This window comes from Phyllopteryx taeniolatus, chromosome 19, assembly GCF_024500385.1.
Source record: "Phyllopteryx taeniolatus isolate TA_2022b chromosome 19, UOR_Ptae_1.2, whole genome shotgun sequence".
NCBI lineage: Eukaryota > Metazoa > Chordata > Actinopteri > Syngnathiformes > Syngnathidae > Phyllopteryx > Phyllopteryx taeniolatus.
Window position 1 is genome coordinate 13,506,812 of NC_084520.1, and position 16,123 is coordinate 13,522,934.

Here is a 16,123-nt window from a genome sequence, read left to right on the forward strand (position 1 = left end):
AAGCTTTTGAGCCCAGAGACGCCCTCTCAGCTCTGCTGCGGGTCTGGATGCCCACGTTTACCATGTGTTATGTATTGCACTTTTAGACAGAGATTCTAAGGGTCCCTTTTTCTCCTTTTTGTCTGTTGCTTCAATAGAAGAAACGCAATTTACCTCAGACTCGATACGTGGAGCTGGTTTTGGTTGTGGATCAACTCAGGGTAAGTTTGTAAATTAACGCAACGAAAAAAAACGGGCATCTTCACCAAGGTTCTTGCTCTCTCATTGCACGGGAAAACCTGTCAGTAGGTGAATTTGTAAATAGAGAACCACAAATAGGCTGGGGTTCACTGTATTCATTTTCATGGACAGTATCAATTCAAGCAAGGAAATGAGACGGCGATACGTGAGGAGATGGTGGAAATGGCCAACCTGCTAGATGGGGTAAGACATCTAAAAAGATGTAGAAGCATTAATTTTGTTCCTTTTTAAATTATCCTGTCTTTTTCGTTATAGTATTACAAGCAGCTGAATATCCGCGTGGTACTAGTGGGGCTGGAGATTTTTAACGAGGGCAACCCTTTCGAAGTGGAGGGTTCCGCAGGCACCGTGCTGCGGAGCTTCGTCAAGTGGAGAAAGTCCGACCTGTTGCCGAGGAACCGACACGACATTGGTCAGCTTGTGATGTGAGTTCACAGCCATCAGGTGATTAGAAGACACGCGATCTGCAAGTTATAATGGTTGTTTTGTTGTTGTTTTTCTAGCGGTCGGCCAAATTCGTTCCCGGGAGGTGTGCTGGGCATGGCCTTTGTTGGCACGGTGTGCTCGGCCACCAGCTCTGGAGGAATCAACGTGGTTAGTATGACTCCTTAACAAATCACCATAGTTGATTTTTACTGCTAACACACCCCTAACACACTTGGTGTCACTTCCTATACATTACTTTATTTACTTTTGTCAAGTCAGGTCATTTTTATTTATATAGCCCTTAATCACAAAAGTGTCTGAGAGGGCTCGCCGCACCAACTGTTCACAAAAATCAATGAGTGGGCAGTGTGGGCAATATTTATCACATGATATGTCGCTGTACATTGTTAGTTAAAACCGCATGAGTCAATTTATGAAATGAAGTCCAGCAGGTAGACTCCTCCAGGTAAGTGGTTCTCCTCGTACCTGCTCTGGTCGAGCGATGCAGAATCCTTCCAGCAACATTCTCACTTCGATCATCGCCACCTAGCCCCCTCTCTGAGCAGGAGAGGAGAGGAGAAGCGGCAGTAAAACAGGCAAAAATCCATATGTCAGGGCAGGAGAAAAATTACATGCTAGGTGGTTTTTAACCAACTGTTAAGAGCATATAAATAAGTCTTTATTAGGGCTTGGACTCGCCCCCGAAAACCCCATTCACTGTTTGTATTGACAATAACGAATGACTTGCGCATCATTATTCCTTGTAGTATTCCAAAATCATAGTCCAACAAATGAAAAATTCGATTTAATTGAAAACTATCTGCTGAACATGAGAGTATGCTGGTACGTTTTGGCTCCCGCGTCTCCCTACAGAAATATATATATATATATATATTTTAAATACTTTTAAAGGACTTGCGTTAACCAGGATCCCTCACCGGCCAAAGGTAGAATCCCGGGTCTTGTGTTTTGCTTCTGTTGTGGCGCTTCCATGTTATCTATGCATCTCATCGGCGCTAGGTTAATGGAGACCACTTTCAGCGGAGCGCTCGTATTTATTTATTTTTTTAGTTTCATGTAGAGATCTCGCGGAGCGCTCGTATTTATTTATTTTTTTAGTTTCATGTAGAGATCTCGCTGGAGTAAATGCACTTATTTTACTTGCACTTACTCCTTTCTACCTTTTGATGTCTCACCTTGGTTGGTTTGACTCCTAATACATCATAGTAGTTGGTTTAACTCATTTTCACCTCCTACCACTCCACAGTGTTTAGTTTAAAGCATTTTTAACTACTAATACATCAGTGATTGGCTGAACATACAAACAATGCCGAGTCAAACACCCTACTAACTCCCAACACGTCACTCTAATTAATTTACCTCCTTTTTGCTCCAATTGCATCACCTTGGTTGTTTTACCTCCCCTTTTTAACTACAAATCAATCTTTCATTCCTTATAACTTGCATCACCATGGTTAATTTAACCAGCCTATTAACATCACATACCACATTGTGAGTTTAATAACATCCACTTTAACTCTTTACAATGGTAGTTTAATCTGTAATGTCTGACGATGTCGGGTTATTTCAATTTTAACTCCTGATGCATCACACTCGTTGGCTTAACTGCGGTAAGTTTGAACACATCGTCGAGGTAGTCTAAAACCCTTAATACAACTGGGAAAATGATACTCTTTCTATTATTCATGGGGAGGACTCGCACTCACATGCTGTACAGAAAGAGTGAGGAGGAGTCCAACCAGTTTGACTGAGACGTCATTATGCCCATGACGAGGCACATTTTAGTTAAATGATTTCCATTCTTCTGCAGTAAGGTGCCTTAGAATGGATTAGTTGCATGTCTTTTAGTTGGGAAGATGATACTGAGATATTCTTGTCTACTTACTCATTCCATGTAAAATCAGTACCAAAAAAATTCCCCTCATAGATTATTTTTTCTTAACTAAAACTAATAATTGAACCTAAAATTAGAGTGCACATCAAAATATTTACAAAGATGCCTCTCCACACTCGGAAGTAGCTACAATAGTAATGGTAATTGTTTTACTTAGTTTAAAATTGGGGAAATATTTAATTGAATCTTTGATGAAGTAGAAGAAGAGAGTTTTGTACAAGTATGAAAGCGCTTTAAAATAATACCAAAACAAAGATACAGATGTTTAAAGTCGAGAGGTATCTCTAATTAGCTGAAAGTTTTTTAGCCTATATCGCCCTGAGAGATTTACAACAAAAATGTTTTGTGTTCTGTGTTGTCCTCTTATTTCCAACCACACCGAAATTTGAAGAAAATCTGAGAGAAGAGGGCAAAGTACCTGGTTGATTTTATATAGAACGACCTTGATTTGAAGGAATAACACAGTTTGACATTTAGGAAATATTACCTCAATTTTTCTGATCGCTGCTGACTGAGTTAAATGTGATTTGCCAGTTTGGTGATGACGCGCTGGTTTACGCCTCCACCATTGTGGCCCATGAGATGGGTCACAACCTGGGCATGAGCCATGATGACAACCGCTGCAACTGTGTTGGAGAAAGCTGCATCATGGCAGCCAGGGCGAGGTAAAAATGCACAAAAAAAACAATAGTTTGTGCACTTTGCCATGTAATCGTGTCATTTACAAAACATCTGCTGCTACTGTTTACCATTTAGCGGCTCCACAAGCTTCAGCCGCTGCAGCGGTGAAGATTTTGAGGCCCTCATCCTCAACGGAAGAGGGGTATGTCTGATAAACCAGCCTTCCCTTTCGGACATCGTTGGGACCGCGCAGTGTGGTAATGGCTTGTTGGAAGAAGACGAGGAGTGTGACTGCGGCACGCCAGAGGTAACACACTGTATAATATACTGTGCAACAGTCCTTCACACACACACACCCTTCACTGGAACGAGAGTGAAATCCATGATTACTCCCAGGTTGCGGACCCTAGGGAAAAGTGAGAGGGAGGAGTAGATCGGCAACCTTCCTAAGCAGTGACTTGGGGACGACAACCATGAGCTGTTTTAGTGCTGATGAGTTTGAAGAGGTTGAAAGTCATCCAGGTTTTTATTTCACAAAGGCAGTTGAGAAGAGCCTGAGGAAAGGACATGGGCGTAGGGTTTTGTGCTGATGTAGAGTTGTGCGTCATCAGCGTATGAGTAGAAAGAGTAATGATTTCACATCGTGGGAGCATGTGAATTGAGAAAACTAAATGACGAAGAATGGAACCATGGGGAACGCCGTTGTTGACAGAGGCTTAATGGGGTTAAAAAGTGACATTTTATTGAGGAAATCATACATACATGTCATACATGTACATGGCTATTTATAATTCTATACTACCATTAAACTATCCTGCGCACCCAGAGGTGTACAAACCAAAAGTCAACTTTTTGGGGATTTCATATGAATTCTTGTATGTCACTGACGGTGTTGTGGTTGGCTCTCCTGACTTCTGTGCAAGCAGTGCGGTTTCAGTTCTCAATCAGTATTGAGTGTGAATGCGTCATTCTGTCACATGGCCTCCTAAATCCTAAATTGATGAAAAGATGCCATGCAATGACCAAACAAATGCTTATATATATATATATATATATATATATATATTTGGGGGTTTAATCTTTGGGGGCTTTTTATAACAATTACCCAGGTTTGTCTTGACCTGATCAAATCTGATAATAAAAACTATATTTTCCACAGGAATGCCAGAATAAATGCTGTATTGCTGCCACTTGCAAACTCACCACTGGATCCTCTTGTGCTCAGGGGAGTTGCTGCAATGACTGTCAGGTGGGCACACTATCCCATTGCCACTACACTTTCTGAAGGGATAGGGCAGTAGCCGAGGGTGCATGTTATTTGTTTACTTTTTATGACTGATAATATTATCTTATTATTTATTACTTTTGTGTGCAATGTGGTGCTGTTCCAAATTTGGCAAAATTGTCCACCTTTTTTGTGAAGGCCTTTGTTTTATTTTGAATTCTCATGCTGGCCTCCTTCTAGCTCAGAGTGGCTGGGACGCCGTGCAGGGTGTCTCTCAATGCGTGCGATCTTCCTGAGTTCTGTAATGGCACCAGCGCCTTCTGCCCCAACGACTTCTACATCATGGACGGCCTGCCCTGTCAGAACAGCGCGGCATACTGCTACGAGGGCCGATGTCAGACGTACGACTCCCAGTGCCGAGGTCTCTTTGCACCAGGTAGGTTTGTCAGAACAAAACTTGCTACAGCCAACTTCCACGAGCACTCGTCTGGAGTGATGGCACATATTACTACTAACATTATTTATTAGCATCTCTGGTGAGTAGGATGTATTTATTTAAAATAAATGTTTTTTTTTATCATGTTATTAGAAAACTATTGATTGTGAACTGCCCCAAATGATGTACGTGGCACAGTTTCAGGCTGTTAAATTGATTTTGTATCATATTTATGGTTTCTATAATTGCTACGTGATAGTGGTGGATTAAGTGTGATAAATCCCCTCTAAAGGCCCAGGTACCAAATGCATGGCCTGCCTCTTTTCAACATAGTATAGGAAGTGTCACTTTCACTGTACCTTGGTTCTTTTGTCATTAATATTGAATTTCAGAATGTTTTTTTCCCCCAATTTTGTCAGATCTGGCAACAAAGGCAGCAGATGTTTGTTTTCTGCATGCAAACATGCAGGGAAACCTATTCGGGAACTGTGGGGTCACCAGCAGTGGAGATTATATCAGATGTGCTGTGGCGTAAGTGTAATTTGTATCTGCTGATCTAAACTTGAAATCTGAATCTGTGTGAAAAAAGGTCAAACGAGTGTTTACATTGCAGCAACGCCATGTGCGGGAAAGTGCAGTGCACTAACGTGGACGTCAACCACCCACCTCCAGGTGCTCATGTCAGTATCCAGGTCATAAACGGATCCAGGTGTGTCAATGCCGACTTCAACCTGGGTACAGATGTGCTGGATCCCGCCTATGTTAACCCTGGGAGTCCTTGTGCTGAAGGAAAAGTAAGAAGATGACCGGCAAACTTGCGGTATTCTGGCTTTTTCTTTATAATGTTATCCAATTGTGCAGTCAGTCCAGCAGTTTCACCCCGGTTTTTGGGGTGAAACGCACAAAAAACTTTACCACTCACTCTTCAAGGTCCACCTTTCCGAGGGAAAAATAATTTGTGCAAATTGACCCCGCCCCCAAATTCTGTATCCATTAGGCAAACATACATTTGTTGGTTGCCAAAAATACAAAAGACTCTTTTTCAATGAGAGTTCAGACACTGCCCACCACCCCAAGCTCGGCACGACCTTGGTAAGAAAAGCTTACCTTAATTTTCGCAGTGTCGCGCAAGGCAGGAGCAGTAGACACCGATGTGTTTCTTTCAAATCGTGCCGACAACGCCAATGTCCACACACCAGCAAAAACGACTCGGTCAGTTTTGCAAGATTAGAGGACTCACAAACTTTAGAGAGGCTGAGGGGAGTTGCTCCCGTAAAAAGAAACCAATTTGGGTCAAGATGTTATCTCACAGTCAGTATTACCTCTATTTACTGTGTGTTCACATTAGTTCATTCTACAATAGGAGTACCCATTGTTCTCTTGTGTTCTCTTTTTTTTTTTTTTTTAGACCTGCCTCGATTTTCAGTGCGTGAACGCCTCAGCTCTGCTTCCCAACTTGGACTGCGACGCCCAGAGGACTTGCAACAGCCATGGGGTTAGGATGATGCTTTTCGACCGTCTCTCATGGTTACATCAAGTCTCACCGTGTTGGTGTTGTTTTTTTTTTTTTGTCTCCAGGTATGCAACGACCAAGGACACTGCCACTGCGACGATGGGTGGAGCCCGCCAAACTGTAACCGTGCGGGGATAGGCGGTAGCATCGACAGCGGTCCCACGAAGATAGGTGCAGTCAAGATTTCTTTTTCCAAATGCCAGTGTGTTCTCAGGCATTCACATAGTATTGAGAGAAAAAAAAAATAATAAATAAATCGATAAATAAAAAATGAAGAGATTCATAGAGAAGAAAAATATACATGTAAAAAGTCAATATTTAAATAAGTTATAGTTTTATTAAATGGGGGGGGGGGGACAATAATTGGGAACACCTCCACATTCGAACTATTTTTTTCTTAAAAGGTCCCATTCCACAATTTTTTTTTTTTTAAATGATCTTTGATGTCCTTTTATCAGATTTGCTAAATAGTTTGGGTTGAAGATGCCCTTTTCCAAGCTATTCTTGTTTTTCTTTTATGCCTGGCTTTTCACAGGGCATTAATATTTTATGTAAATAAGATTTGTTCTGATTGGATCGCTGATATCTCTAATCTAAATATGGAAAACAGCGTTGCTCCGACTGGTCCTTGGCGACATCTCGCACCTCGGCCGTGTAAATAAGAAATATACTGTAAATTGTAATTTCCCCTCTTGTTTTATTCATTATATTCTCGCTATCATGTAAGAGTATTTAGTGTCTTTTAACTGTAACTAAAAATGTCCGTTTTCTGGAACTTACATTGACTCCCCCCCCCCCCCCCGTCCAAACTTGACCCTCATCAAATGTACATTGTGTGCCTCAAGACTACTCCCTCAGAAACGGCCTTTTGATCTTCTTCCTGCTCGTCGTGCCTCTGCTGGTTCTTTTTGTTCTGGTGCTCCTCTTCCTCTTCAGGAGAGATGCGCTCAACCCGTGCCTGAAACAAGTTCACCGTTTAAGGTAAACAGAATCTTACTGTATGATTTAAAATAAATAAATAAGATAAAATGAAAAATATGAAGTATATATATGTAAGCCTGCGTATTTCAACTTTCCCAGACCACATCATGCTGGACACGGCAGCGCCAATGGACATTCAAACAGCAATACTGTGGCACACGCTACCACTCGTATTCCAGCAGAAGTCCCTCCACAGAGGGTAAATATTTTCTTCAGTCGTCATCGCTGCAGGGTTACGTAATTGCGCATTTATTCAGCAGCGGGTCAAACCAGTTTTGATTACCGCTAAATGCCGTCAGTAAATACGAAGCAGGATGTTGTATGACGTTTGAAAAGGGTTTTCAAACTTCTTTAACGTGATGTACAGTACATGAAGTTTCTTGTTTTCTGTCAATACAGCTTCCATACCCACCGGCTACCTCGGCTCCGATTTCTGGGTAAGAACTTATTAATTATATTACTCATTCACATTCGTCACTCTCAAACTTCAATTTCTGACTTTGCACATACTTTCAGTTTCAGGAATGGAGAACTGGATTATTGGAACACAGATTTAAACACTACCTATGCACAGCCCGAGGCTCCCAGACAGGGCCCCGGGGTCCCGAAAGCGATTCCCTCCCAGCGGCCACCAAACTAAGATGATTTATCTTTTTTTGTATGTTGAATGTAAGAGGGGTTTTTTTTGTTGTTGTTTTTTTGTTTTACAGCTGACAGGAAGCAGTCAAATAATGCACTCTTAAATCTGTGAAGTTGATTCTTCTAACGTGGAGTATGTCATCATGTGTATTAATGTTTAATATTTATTGGAATGGATGTAATTCAATTGTTAATCAGCTATACTGTATATATTTTCTGAACAATTTTAATGTTTTTGTGAATTAAAGGAAATGCCAATTGTAATAAATAAATTTCTTACACGCTTAAAACCAGTCTTAAGTGATATTAGAATTTTTTTTAAGTTTTTTTTTTTTTTTTTTTTTTTTCCCACAAAAATCAGTTCTGATTTTTTTTGTTTTGTTTTGTTCTTTTTTTTTTTGGGTGGGGGGGGGATTTTTTTAAATTCCCATTTCCTTCTCGAAAGGTTTATATTTTTTTCATTCTAGGATTAGCTTTATTTCTCCTAAAGCAAAACAATCGTTTATTTTTCCAGCAAGCTTTTTTTTCCCCCAATTTTCACAAAAATAACAGAAATATTTCATAGCTCAGCTGGTCCACGTTCGTTATCGAAGAGTAATGGTAACTCCACATCCCCTCCAGCTTTTACGCTCTTTTCTCATGTCAAGTTGTACAGGTTGGGTAAGATGCCCTTGGCCAAATATTTGTGTTTAGGAAGCACATACCTCGGGTTCAAAAGTTTCCAACAATAATCGCTGCTTTTTTTAGTGAATAAATGGGCAACATGTCTTTGGAACTGTTCAGTGCTCTTACTCTGTCATTGCCTCCCACTGGGCTCCTTTTTGTCATACAGAAAACAATGTGAAAATGATTCCATTGTGTTTTGTTTCTTAGTGGAAATTAAAATCAATATTTACATACAATTTCTGTTTGGAAAAGCTGCTAAATTTAGCAACAGAATTGCTCATTTACAAATAAATTCAATTTAATTGATTATTTTGATGTTTTATTTTTCCTGGCCTGCAACCGGATGTGGGCGGTTCTTCTGCGAAAGCGGAAGTATGGACAAACAGACATGGCCGATGTAGCGCCGTAAACAAGTTTTGCGGCGGCCGTATGGCAACAGCGGCCAAACCGGACCACCTCAACCGGGCTCGGGCCTGTCTGTGCGTCCTCTGCGGTCTACCTGCTGCGGGGAAGTCCTCGCTCTCCCGCAGGGTCTGTCTCGCCGCGAGACGGCGCGGGTTTAGAACCACTGTGATTCCGTACGACGACCTGATCCCAGGTCAGGCATTTAACGCCAGAGCGACAGACGAGGACACTGCGTCACAACAGGCGGTAAAGCTTCCAATAATGTCTTCTTGTGTTATTAATTTAGTGGTCATATTTACATATACGTCATTGTAAATACTGTGACACCAATAGTTGAACACATGAAATGCTACATAACGTTTGTATGTAGGCATTATGCAGTAGCGCCGTTCGAATATGTAGAACTGAGCACAGTTTATTCCCTATTTAGTGCCCACAATTCATCTTGTAAAAATGAAGTGAACAACTATGTGTTCCGAATCATCCACTCATTACCTACTTCCGACATTGGCAAATTCGCCTACTTGCTGATTTTTATTTTTTTATGCTGCATTATACACTGAAAAACTATTCACCGTTTTTGTGCTCAGGCCAAAGCCATGTCTGGAAAGATAATGCTTTGGTGCCATCTGGTGGAATCTTGGTGCCAAGCATCTAGGTTGAACTGAGGGACCGAGCTTCATTTAGCTCGGCCATAGTTTTGTCAAGTATAATAATTAAAAAAGGGCTTTGCCGGCATCTGCAGGCAATAACAAACCTTCTTGGTTGGGCGTACTTGTAGATTTTAGCTTTTCGTGGAAGGGTTCAGTTATGGGGTTACTTATCCCACATGCTTGAAACACATTCATACATATTAAAACACACATTTTAAACACATTCTAAGTGTGTTTGTATTTGAACAAAAACAAAAAAAACCTATTTTAAGCATAACATTTGTAGAATTTACTGAGTGTTGTAATATCTATGTACATGCATGTTCCTGATGGGGTGGCGTGTGATGTCGTCGTGTCTCTGTGTGAGTGTCTTGCGTGTGAGCTGTGGCTTACAGGTGCTCCTTTGTGAGTGTTTGTGTTTTACTGTTCTCCCAGTGTACAATAAACTGCCAAAAAGTGCATCAGCGATTGTGGCTTTCCTTTCCCATATGCGAGGGCATTAAAATAAGCAAGAATACTGTTCAAATCCAACAACCGCTCCAAAAAAAACAACCCTGTGATTATAGCGGTGCCGTGAACGATGACCCACGATATAGCTGGGGAACACTGTAGTCCAGTTTGGTCCTACCAAAGTGGCCGGTGATGCATTTACTTTTTTTTTTTTTTTAACCTTTTCCAGCGCACAGAGTGGAAGCTCCACCGAAATGCTGTGTTGCAGTGCATCGAGGAGTTCCTGGATAAACAGGAAATGCCGCTCAAGCTTCCGGGCGGCAGCAGCATCGACGGGCCCGCATGGGAACGCTGCGCCCGTGACCTGCTAACGTCGCCTTTCGGCCCTGCCCGGGCTGACGCGGCGCCACTTTTGTTTCTGCTGGATGACAACTTCTACTATCCAAGCATGAGATATGAAGTCTTCCAGCTGGCTAGAAAGTGTAGGCATCTTCGCACAATCTGGGAAGAATGTGACATGTTTCTGTAAGCAAGAGGTGAAGTTTCCTGCAGTATGTATGAAGCAAATTATTACTTGCAACACAAAGCACAAATTCGACTGAACGACGGCTTGTAACTTTTAAAAACCCGAAAACATCAAAATATTCTATTAAATAAGGCGATGACGTATGCTGCTGTTGCAGATTCACTGGGTTTTTGCCAGGTGTACGCACAGTGTCGCTTGGAACTGTGCATTAGCCGGAATGACAACCGGCCTTGTCCCGTGCCCGCTGGCGTGATCGAGGAGATGGCGAAGCGTCAAGAGTGTCCGAATCCGAGAAAAAACCCATGGGAGGCAAAGAGCATCACAGTGGACACTGCGGATAACTTGTCGGAGTGCGATATGTAAGATGACCATGTGAGCTGTCCCCCCCCGCCTTCCCCAATTTCTTTGGATATTCATTAGTCTTTCCATTTTTTTCCAGTCAAAAAGTGATGGAGTTAATCTCATATGCACTCAGCGACCCACTGAGCCCAGTCGACGACGACAGAGAACAAAAGGTTTGTGAAAGACAGACCGCAAATGATCAATTTACACCATACAGTATTTCCTCAAATATTGGCGGTTAGGGTTTGAAAATTGAAAAAAATAAAATAAAAATTTCTGCATTCCTTCACAGGAGTTCAGTTTTAAACTCCACTTTTCAATTGACATTAGATGTAATGGAAAAAAATGTGCTAAAATATAGCACTTAAATGGTGGATTTTAACCCTGCAGGAGGCCGACCGCCAAAGATGCGCTGCCAGCGTGATTCACCAGGCTGACCAGGCCTGTCGCCGTCTCATCTCAGAGGCCATGAAGAAAGCCAGAGGTCAGCTGTCCACCACATTATTACAGCTTTTTCGTGTTGATTAATTGTATTTTAGTTTGAACATGTTCACATTTGTTGTTTTGTTGTAACACTACTTGAGAACTGAATATGTATTTCTTCAAACCTATGCACATTTCTGGTCAAATAATATAGGTGTGATTTAAAATCCCTCCATATAGGTTGAGCGTTGATACTTTTGCCTGTGGACTTTTAGCCAATCAGAAGCATCCATTTGTGATCTTTCAGAAACTGGCCGTATCCTCTCAAGACATGAGGTCCTTGGCCACTCATCTGAACGAATCCAAAGCGCACTTCCTCCAAAAGCTGCGCGGACACTTTCTTCAAGACGGGAATTTTAGTCAAGGAGAGGATGTAGATGTGGATCATGTTGTGAAGATGTCGGTCGCACGTTTTGACAGTGAGAGTCATGAAATCCTGTTAAAAATAATCCAGAATCATTCCAATTTTTAGCCAGCGGGTTTGTTGAAAAATGCCTTTATTGTATTAAAGCGTGCCTGTGAACATCATCATTCATCCAGGTCATTTCATTCTCAGGGCATTGAAACAATCGCAACTGGATTGTTCTTGTTGTCTTAGAAGACGGTTCAATCTCATCCGAGCAGGCTTCACCAGTTAATGCAACAAGGCTTAGTTAGGTCAGCACTAGTCTGTGTTTGGCGTGGAGATACCTCAACTATTTATGCTCCAACCACAAATGGTATCATTCATGTATTAAAAGACTTTTTATTTACATCATCTAAATTGTATATATTGGGAATTAAATTATGGTGTAAGACTTGAAAATGTTTCCAAAACACACAAGCTACGAGCTCAAAGCGGTAATTTACCGGTAAATTAAAAATGTCATCTTTATACGGTTTCAGTTTCAAAACAAGCATACATAATTAAAAAGTCGTACAATTTACAGTTTATACATGATTCAAAAAAATAAAATACAGGCACAATTAGTGTGTCCAGCTAATTTAGCCGAGATATAAAAACAATATGTAAAATACTGTTAATTTATGTTTTGTTTCATGTGTAGCTGCCTATGTAAAACTACATTCCTGCAAAGCAATACAAAATGGTTACCAGGGGCACTTAACGTATTATTTCCTACTTCTATTCATTCATTCATTTCAATGGGGAAAGATTATTTGAGATTCAGTCTTCTAAATTACGAGTGTGGTCATGGAACAAAATAAACCTATCTCAAGGCACCATACTGGTGCATTTTATGAATGAAATTTCACCCAAAAGTCCAATATCCCTACGTTTTTGTGAGTGGCGTATTGTGGATTGGGAGGCATTCCCAAAGACAGTCAAAGAGTCACTTCCTGTGCTGCCCTTGAGCAAAATGGCAAGCAAAGTCGTACTTGTCTGTGCACGTGTGGCCGCAGACGTTGCAGCGGAAGGGGTGCTCGTAGACGTGGCATCCCATGTGGATGGTGTACAGGACGTTGTCGGGAAAGTGGATGTCGCAATGCGGGCAACGCTGCGGCTCGTCGCATTCCGGCGTGGCGGCGAGGGGCGTGCCGGGCCGGCTGCTGCTCGCGCACAAAGCCTCGGCGTGGGCGTCCGAGTCGAGTCCGGACGTAGAGCTCCTGTGGTCCGAAGCGGTGTATTCTGTTTTCGGCGTCAAAGTCTGCACGCCGTTGGAACATGATGTGGCTCGCGCGCCCGTGACTTCCTGTATCACTATGGGCTTTTCGTCACTGTTCGGGGTAACGTGAGAGGGCTCGGAGTGGAGGTCGGCCGGCTGCAGTGAAGCCAGCTGCTCCAGCGGGTTGTTGAAAGCGTTCGCTCCTCTGTTGAAGTCACTCTGCAGCAGCCTGGGAGGGTTCCTGTGCTCAGTCATGTTCAAATGGTGGTGATGCTTGTGAAGCACATCGTTGGCGTAGTCCGATTTGGGCGGGGGCGGCGGGGTGAAATTGATGAGCAGGCGTCTGCTAAAGCCCAGCGAGCCGCTCCGCTTCTGCAGGGTGGCCAGGCCTCGCTTGCCGACGAAGGGCGGGCGCGGCACCCGGGGGGGCAGCTGCTTGTGGCGCCGGCGGCGGTGGTGCGACAGGTTGCTGCGGTCGCTGCAGCGGAAGGCGCAAAGGTCGCACTTGTACGGTTTCTCGCCCGTGTGTGAGCGCATGTGGGCCTCCAGGTGGCGCTCGTACGCCGAGGCGAACGGGCACAGCTGGCAGCGGTGTGGCTTTTCTCCTGCCAGACACAAGGGAGGGAAAATTTACAAGAAATTGCTTTGAGTATTACTATTATTACTGTGTAATATTGTAAGGCACAATAGTGCAGAGTGTTATTTTTGGGTGTTTTTTGTGGGGGGCATGGGAACAGATGTTTTCACCATTTCCATTCATTTCAACACGGAAAGATGATTTGAGTTCTTTGAGTCACAAGTGTGGTCATGAAACAAATTCAACTCGCAAAGTTAAAGCACCACTGTATGTATTTAAACAATTGGAGTATCTCCCGTGCATCCAGAAAGTATTCTCCTCGGTTTCTACTTCTTGATTTGTTCACATTTCCGAAGCGGTTTTCGACCACCTTTTTTTTTTTTTTTTTTTTTAATAAAAGGGGACTTTTGATATCCTGTGGCCGGTGTCGTGCATTTCAGTGCACCTATTTGTTCTATTTGGTGAGAAGGAGCACTGGGTGAAAATGTAGCCCGCTATGTTAGCTTCTTGTGCTATCCGCCAACGAGTGAATGACTGGTTATGATAGTTACGGTGGTCTGACCTGTATGGATGCGAATGTGCTCTATCAAGCGAGCCATGCCCTTGTTGGCGTAGCTGCAGAAGCTGCACTTGTATTTGCCATCGCACGTCCTCTCCAGGCCGTCCATTTGCACATCCGACCCTTCCTCCACGGGCAGGCTCACCTCCACGGACGGGGGGTCCAGACCATTGTGCTCACTCCTCGGGGCCACTGGTAAAGAAAACGCAAGCATGGTTTAAACACGTTCATATCATTACGTCCATCCCTATGGAAAGCCAATTTAGCATTTATTCCTTGCCTTTGATTTCCAGATTGGGGTCCGTGTACTAGTACGTCCTCACTATAGGACAATTCAGCGCACTAGTAGGATGCCGAGGGAGCACTTGCTAGTAATGTTTTGTTTTCCCCACTACTCCCTTCCATTGCTGTATGACATTTCTGCACACAAAGTAGGACAACTACATGTTAATAGTGTGTCAAAACTGTGAACTAGTTGACACCGCCTGCTGCCTGTTACTAGTACTAGTGAAGCACTAGATGTTAACTAGTAGAGTTTTGTCACTTGTGGTAATAGCGCGCATATTTGCCTCACTAGTCACGTGTACCTGTCCTACCGGTAGGCCAAAGCTGTCCTCGTAGTGAGAACAGTGTGTACTAGTACATGAATCTTAAAATGGCTATCGGTGAGATCAAAGACAATACAGCATTTATTCGATATCAAGGACTTTGAAGACTTTGATATCCAGGTAAGATTGTACTAGTTGGCCAAAGGTGAGACTATTACTGAATAAAAGGTTACTAGTAAGACAGTCATGACAGTAAGATTGTACTAGTAGCAGTCGGCCAAAGGTGGGACTATTACTGAATAAAAGGTTACTAGTAAGACAGTCATGACAGTCTACTCGTGTGCCAAAATGTCTTACAAGTGAGGACAAAAAGCATACTAGTACATGTACCTTCAGCTGACTATTGAATAAATGCATCTTTATACTAGTGTGATGAATTGTAGTGAGTACATAGTGTACTAGTACATGGGCCTTCAGGTGGATAACAAGGTTATTTCATGAATTAATTTCAGGACGGCAGTAATAGTTGGCGAAAAGTGGCACTAGTAGTGGGAAAACAACGTTACTAGTAAGACACTAGCCCTAATAGTGCGCTTAATTGTCTTACTCGTGAGGACAAAGAGGATACTAGTATAAAGACCTTAAGCTGGATATCGACGAAATGTGCAAACGGCTTCCCACACATCCGTACCTGGGTCCTTTTCCTCACAAATAGAGCCCGAGATCATGTTGACGTGCTGCGTTTGCTGTGTCAGGTACTCTTGGAATTCCCTCACAAAATCCACGGGTTCCGTCTTTATCTCTTCCATTGTGCTCGTCGTTTAGCGCTGCGACTTGACTAACATCCCCCAAAAGGACACAGACGTTTCTGTGTCCAATACAGAACATATGTGCTTTTAGCAGCACTTTCAACCGGTGAGATGTTAGCAACTCGGCTAACCGTTAGCACGCCATTTCCAACCCTCGCAGCTGTCCTTCCTTCCACTCCAGTGTCGTCTGTTAAAACCTCGCTCTCTCGATCGTCGCCTAAAATGTAACGTTTACTTTGAATATTTTCAAATGACACGGTTAGAAGAATGTATCTCTTATTAGTTGGCAGGTGAACGCTTAGCAGCTGCCAGTTGGTTCCCAACACGCCATTGTAGTCAGTCTAGGAAGTGTTGCATTCAAAGACTATAGGAAATCATGTCAACTCAATTAACACAGTGTTCATCTAAAGCCCCAGTTCTACGTAGAGCATAATTCAAATCATATCTTCATATTTATATTTTATAGAAAATAAAAGACCGTAAAATCCCCATATGAATAAAAAAA

The 16,123-nt window shown here is 42.6% G+C and overlaps 3 protein-coding genes across 4 annotated transcripts in view; 2 read left to right on the plus strand and 1 right to left on the minus strand.

Annotated features, from left to right (window-relative positions):
• zgc:174164 (uncharacterized protein LOC570656 homolog) overlaps window positions 1-8,289 on the plus strand; it is a 10,144-nt gene extending 1,855 nt beyond the window's left edge. The window contains exons 6-22 of the mRNA XM_061755720.1: window positions 1-41; window positions 138-200; window positions 352-423; window positions 496-665; window positions 744-834; window positions 3,116-3,246; window positions 3,338-3,509; window positions 4,362-4,451; window positions 4,668-4,863; window positions 5,283-5,394; window positions 5,477-5,657; window positions 6,272-6,358; window positions 6,442-6,547; window positions 7,222-7,357; window positions 7,457-7,556; window positions 7,757-7,794; window positions 7,874-8,289. The exon at window positions 1-41 is cut by the window's left edge and continues 152 nt beyond it. Of these exons, the coding sequence (XP_061611704.1) occupies window positions 1-41; window positions 138-200; window positions 352-423; window positions 496-665; window positions 744-834; window positions 3,116-3,246; window positions 3,338-3,509; window positions 4,362-4,451; window positions 4,668-4,863; window positions 5,283-5,394; window positions 5,477-5,657; window positions 6,272-6,358; window positions 6,442-6,547; window positions 7,222-7,357; window positions 7,457-7,556; window positions 7,757-7,794; window positions 7,874-7,997 (1,910 nt within the window). The 3' untranslated portion in view covers window positions 7,998-8,289. The remainder of the gene's footprint in view (window positions 42-137; window positions 201-351; window positions 424-495; window positions 666-743; window positions 835-3,115; window positions 3,247-3,337; window positions 3,510-4,361; window positions 4,452-4,667; window positions 4,864-5,282; window positions 5,395-5,476; window positions 5,658-6,271; window positions 6,359-6,441; window positions 6,548-7,221; window positions 7,358-7,456; window positions 7,557-7,756; window positions 7,795-7,873) is intronic.
• A 726-nt stretch (window positions 8,290-9,015) lies between these two features.
• LOC133469104 (L-seryl-tRNA(Sec) kinase) lies at window positions 9,016-12,049 on the plus strand. Its single transcript, XM_061755727.1, is given in 7 exon segments — window positions 9,016-9,313; window positions 10,400-10,652; window positions 10,854-11,055; window positions 11,136-11,211; window positions 11,429-11,522; window positions 11,769-11,776; window positions 11,778-12,049. Coding segments are annotated over 7 exon segments (1,071 nt in total). The 5' UTR covers window positions 9,016-9,091; the 3' UTR covers window positions 11,994-12,049.
• Window positions 12,002-16,002, minus strand: LOC133469101 (zinc finger protein Pegasus-like). 2 transcript variants are annotated; one of them, XM_061755724.1, is made up of 4 exons: window positions 15,501-16,002; window positions 14,542-14,681; window positions 14,265-14,453; window positions 12,002-13,730 (listed from the first exon to the last, which is right to left on the minus strand). In XM_061755724.1, the coding sequence occupies exons 3-4, from the start codon at window positions 14,368-14,370 to the stop codon at window positions 12,853-12,855; spliced, it is 984 nt and encodes a 327-aa protein (XP_061611708.1). In that variant the 5' UTR covers window positions 14,371-14,453; window positions 14,542-14,681; window positions 15,501-16,002; the 3' UTR covers window positions 12,002-12,852. The 2 variants fall into 2 exon arrangements, with proteins under 2 accessions (XP_061611708.1, XP_061611707.1); XM_061755723.1 differs by lacking the exon at window positions 14,542-14,681.
• Between the last annotated feature and the right edge of the window lie 121 nt (window positions 16,003-16,123).

What these genes read in the sequence shown, in the direction of transcription:
- LOC133469101 (XM_061755723.1), bottom strand. Translation starts at nt 15,618, where the DNA reads ATGGAAGAGATAAAGACGGAACCCGTGGATTTTGTGAGGGAATTCCAA. An exon ending in TTGTGAGGAAAAGGACCCAG is followed by an intron (nt 14,454 to 15,500) that starts GTACGGATGTGT and finishes TTTCTTTACCAG; the next exon opens with TGGCCCCGAGGAGTGAGCAC. An exon ending in GCACATTCGCATCCATACAG is followed by an intron (nt 13,731 to 14,264) that starts GTCAGACCACCG and finishes TGTGTCTGGCAG; the next exon opens with GAGAAAAGCCACACCGCTGC.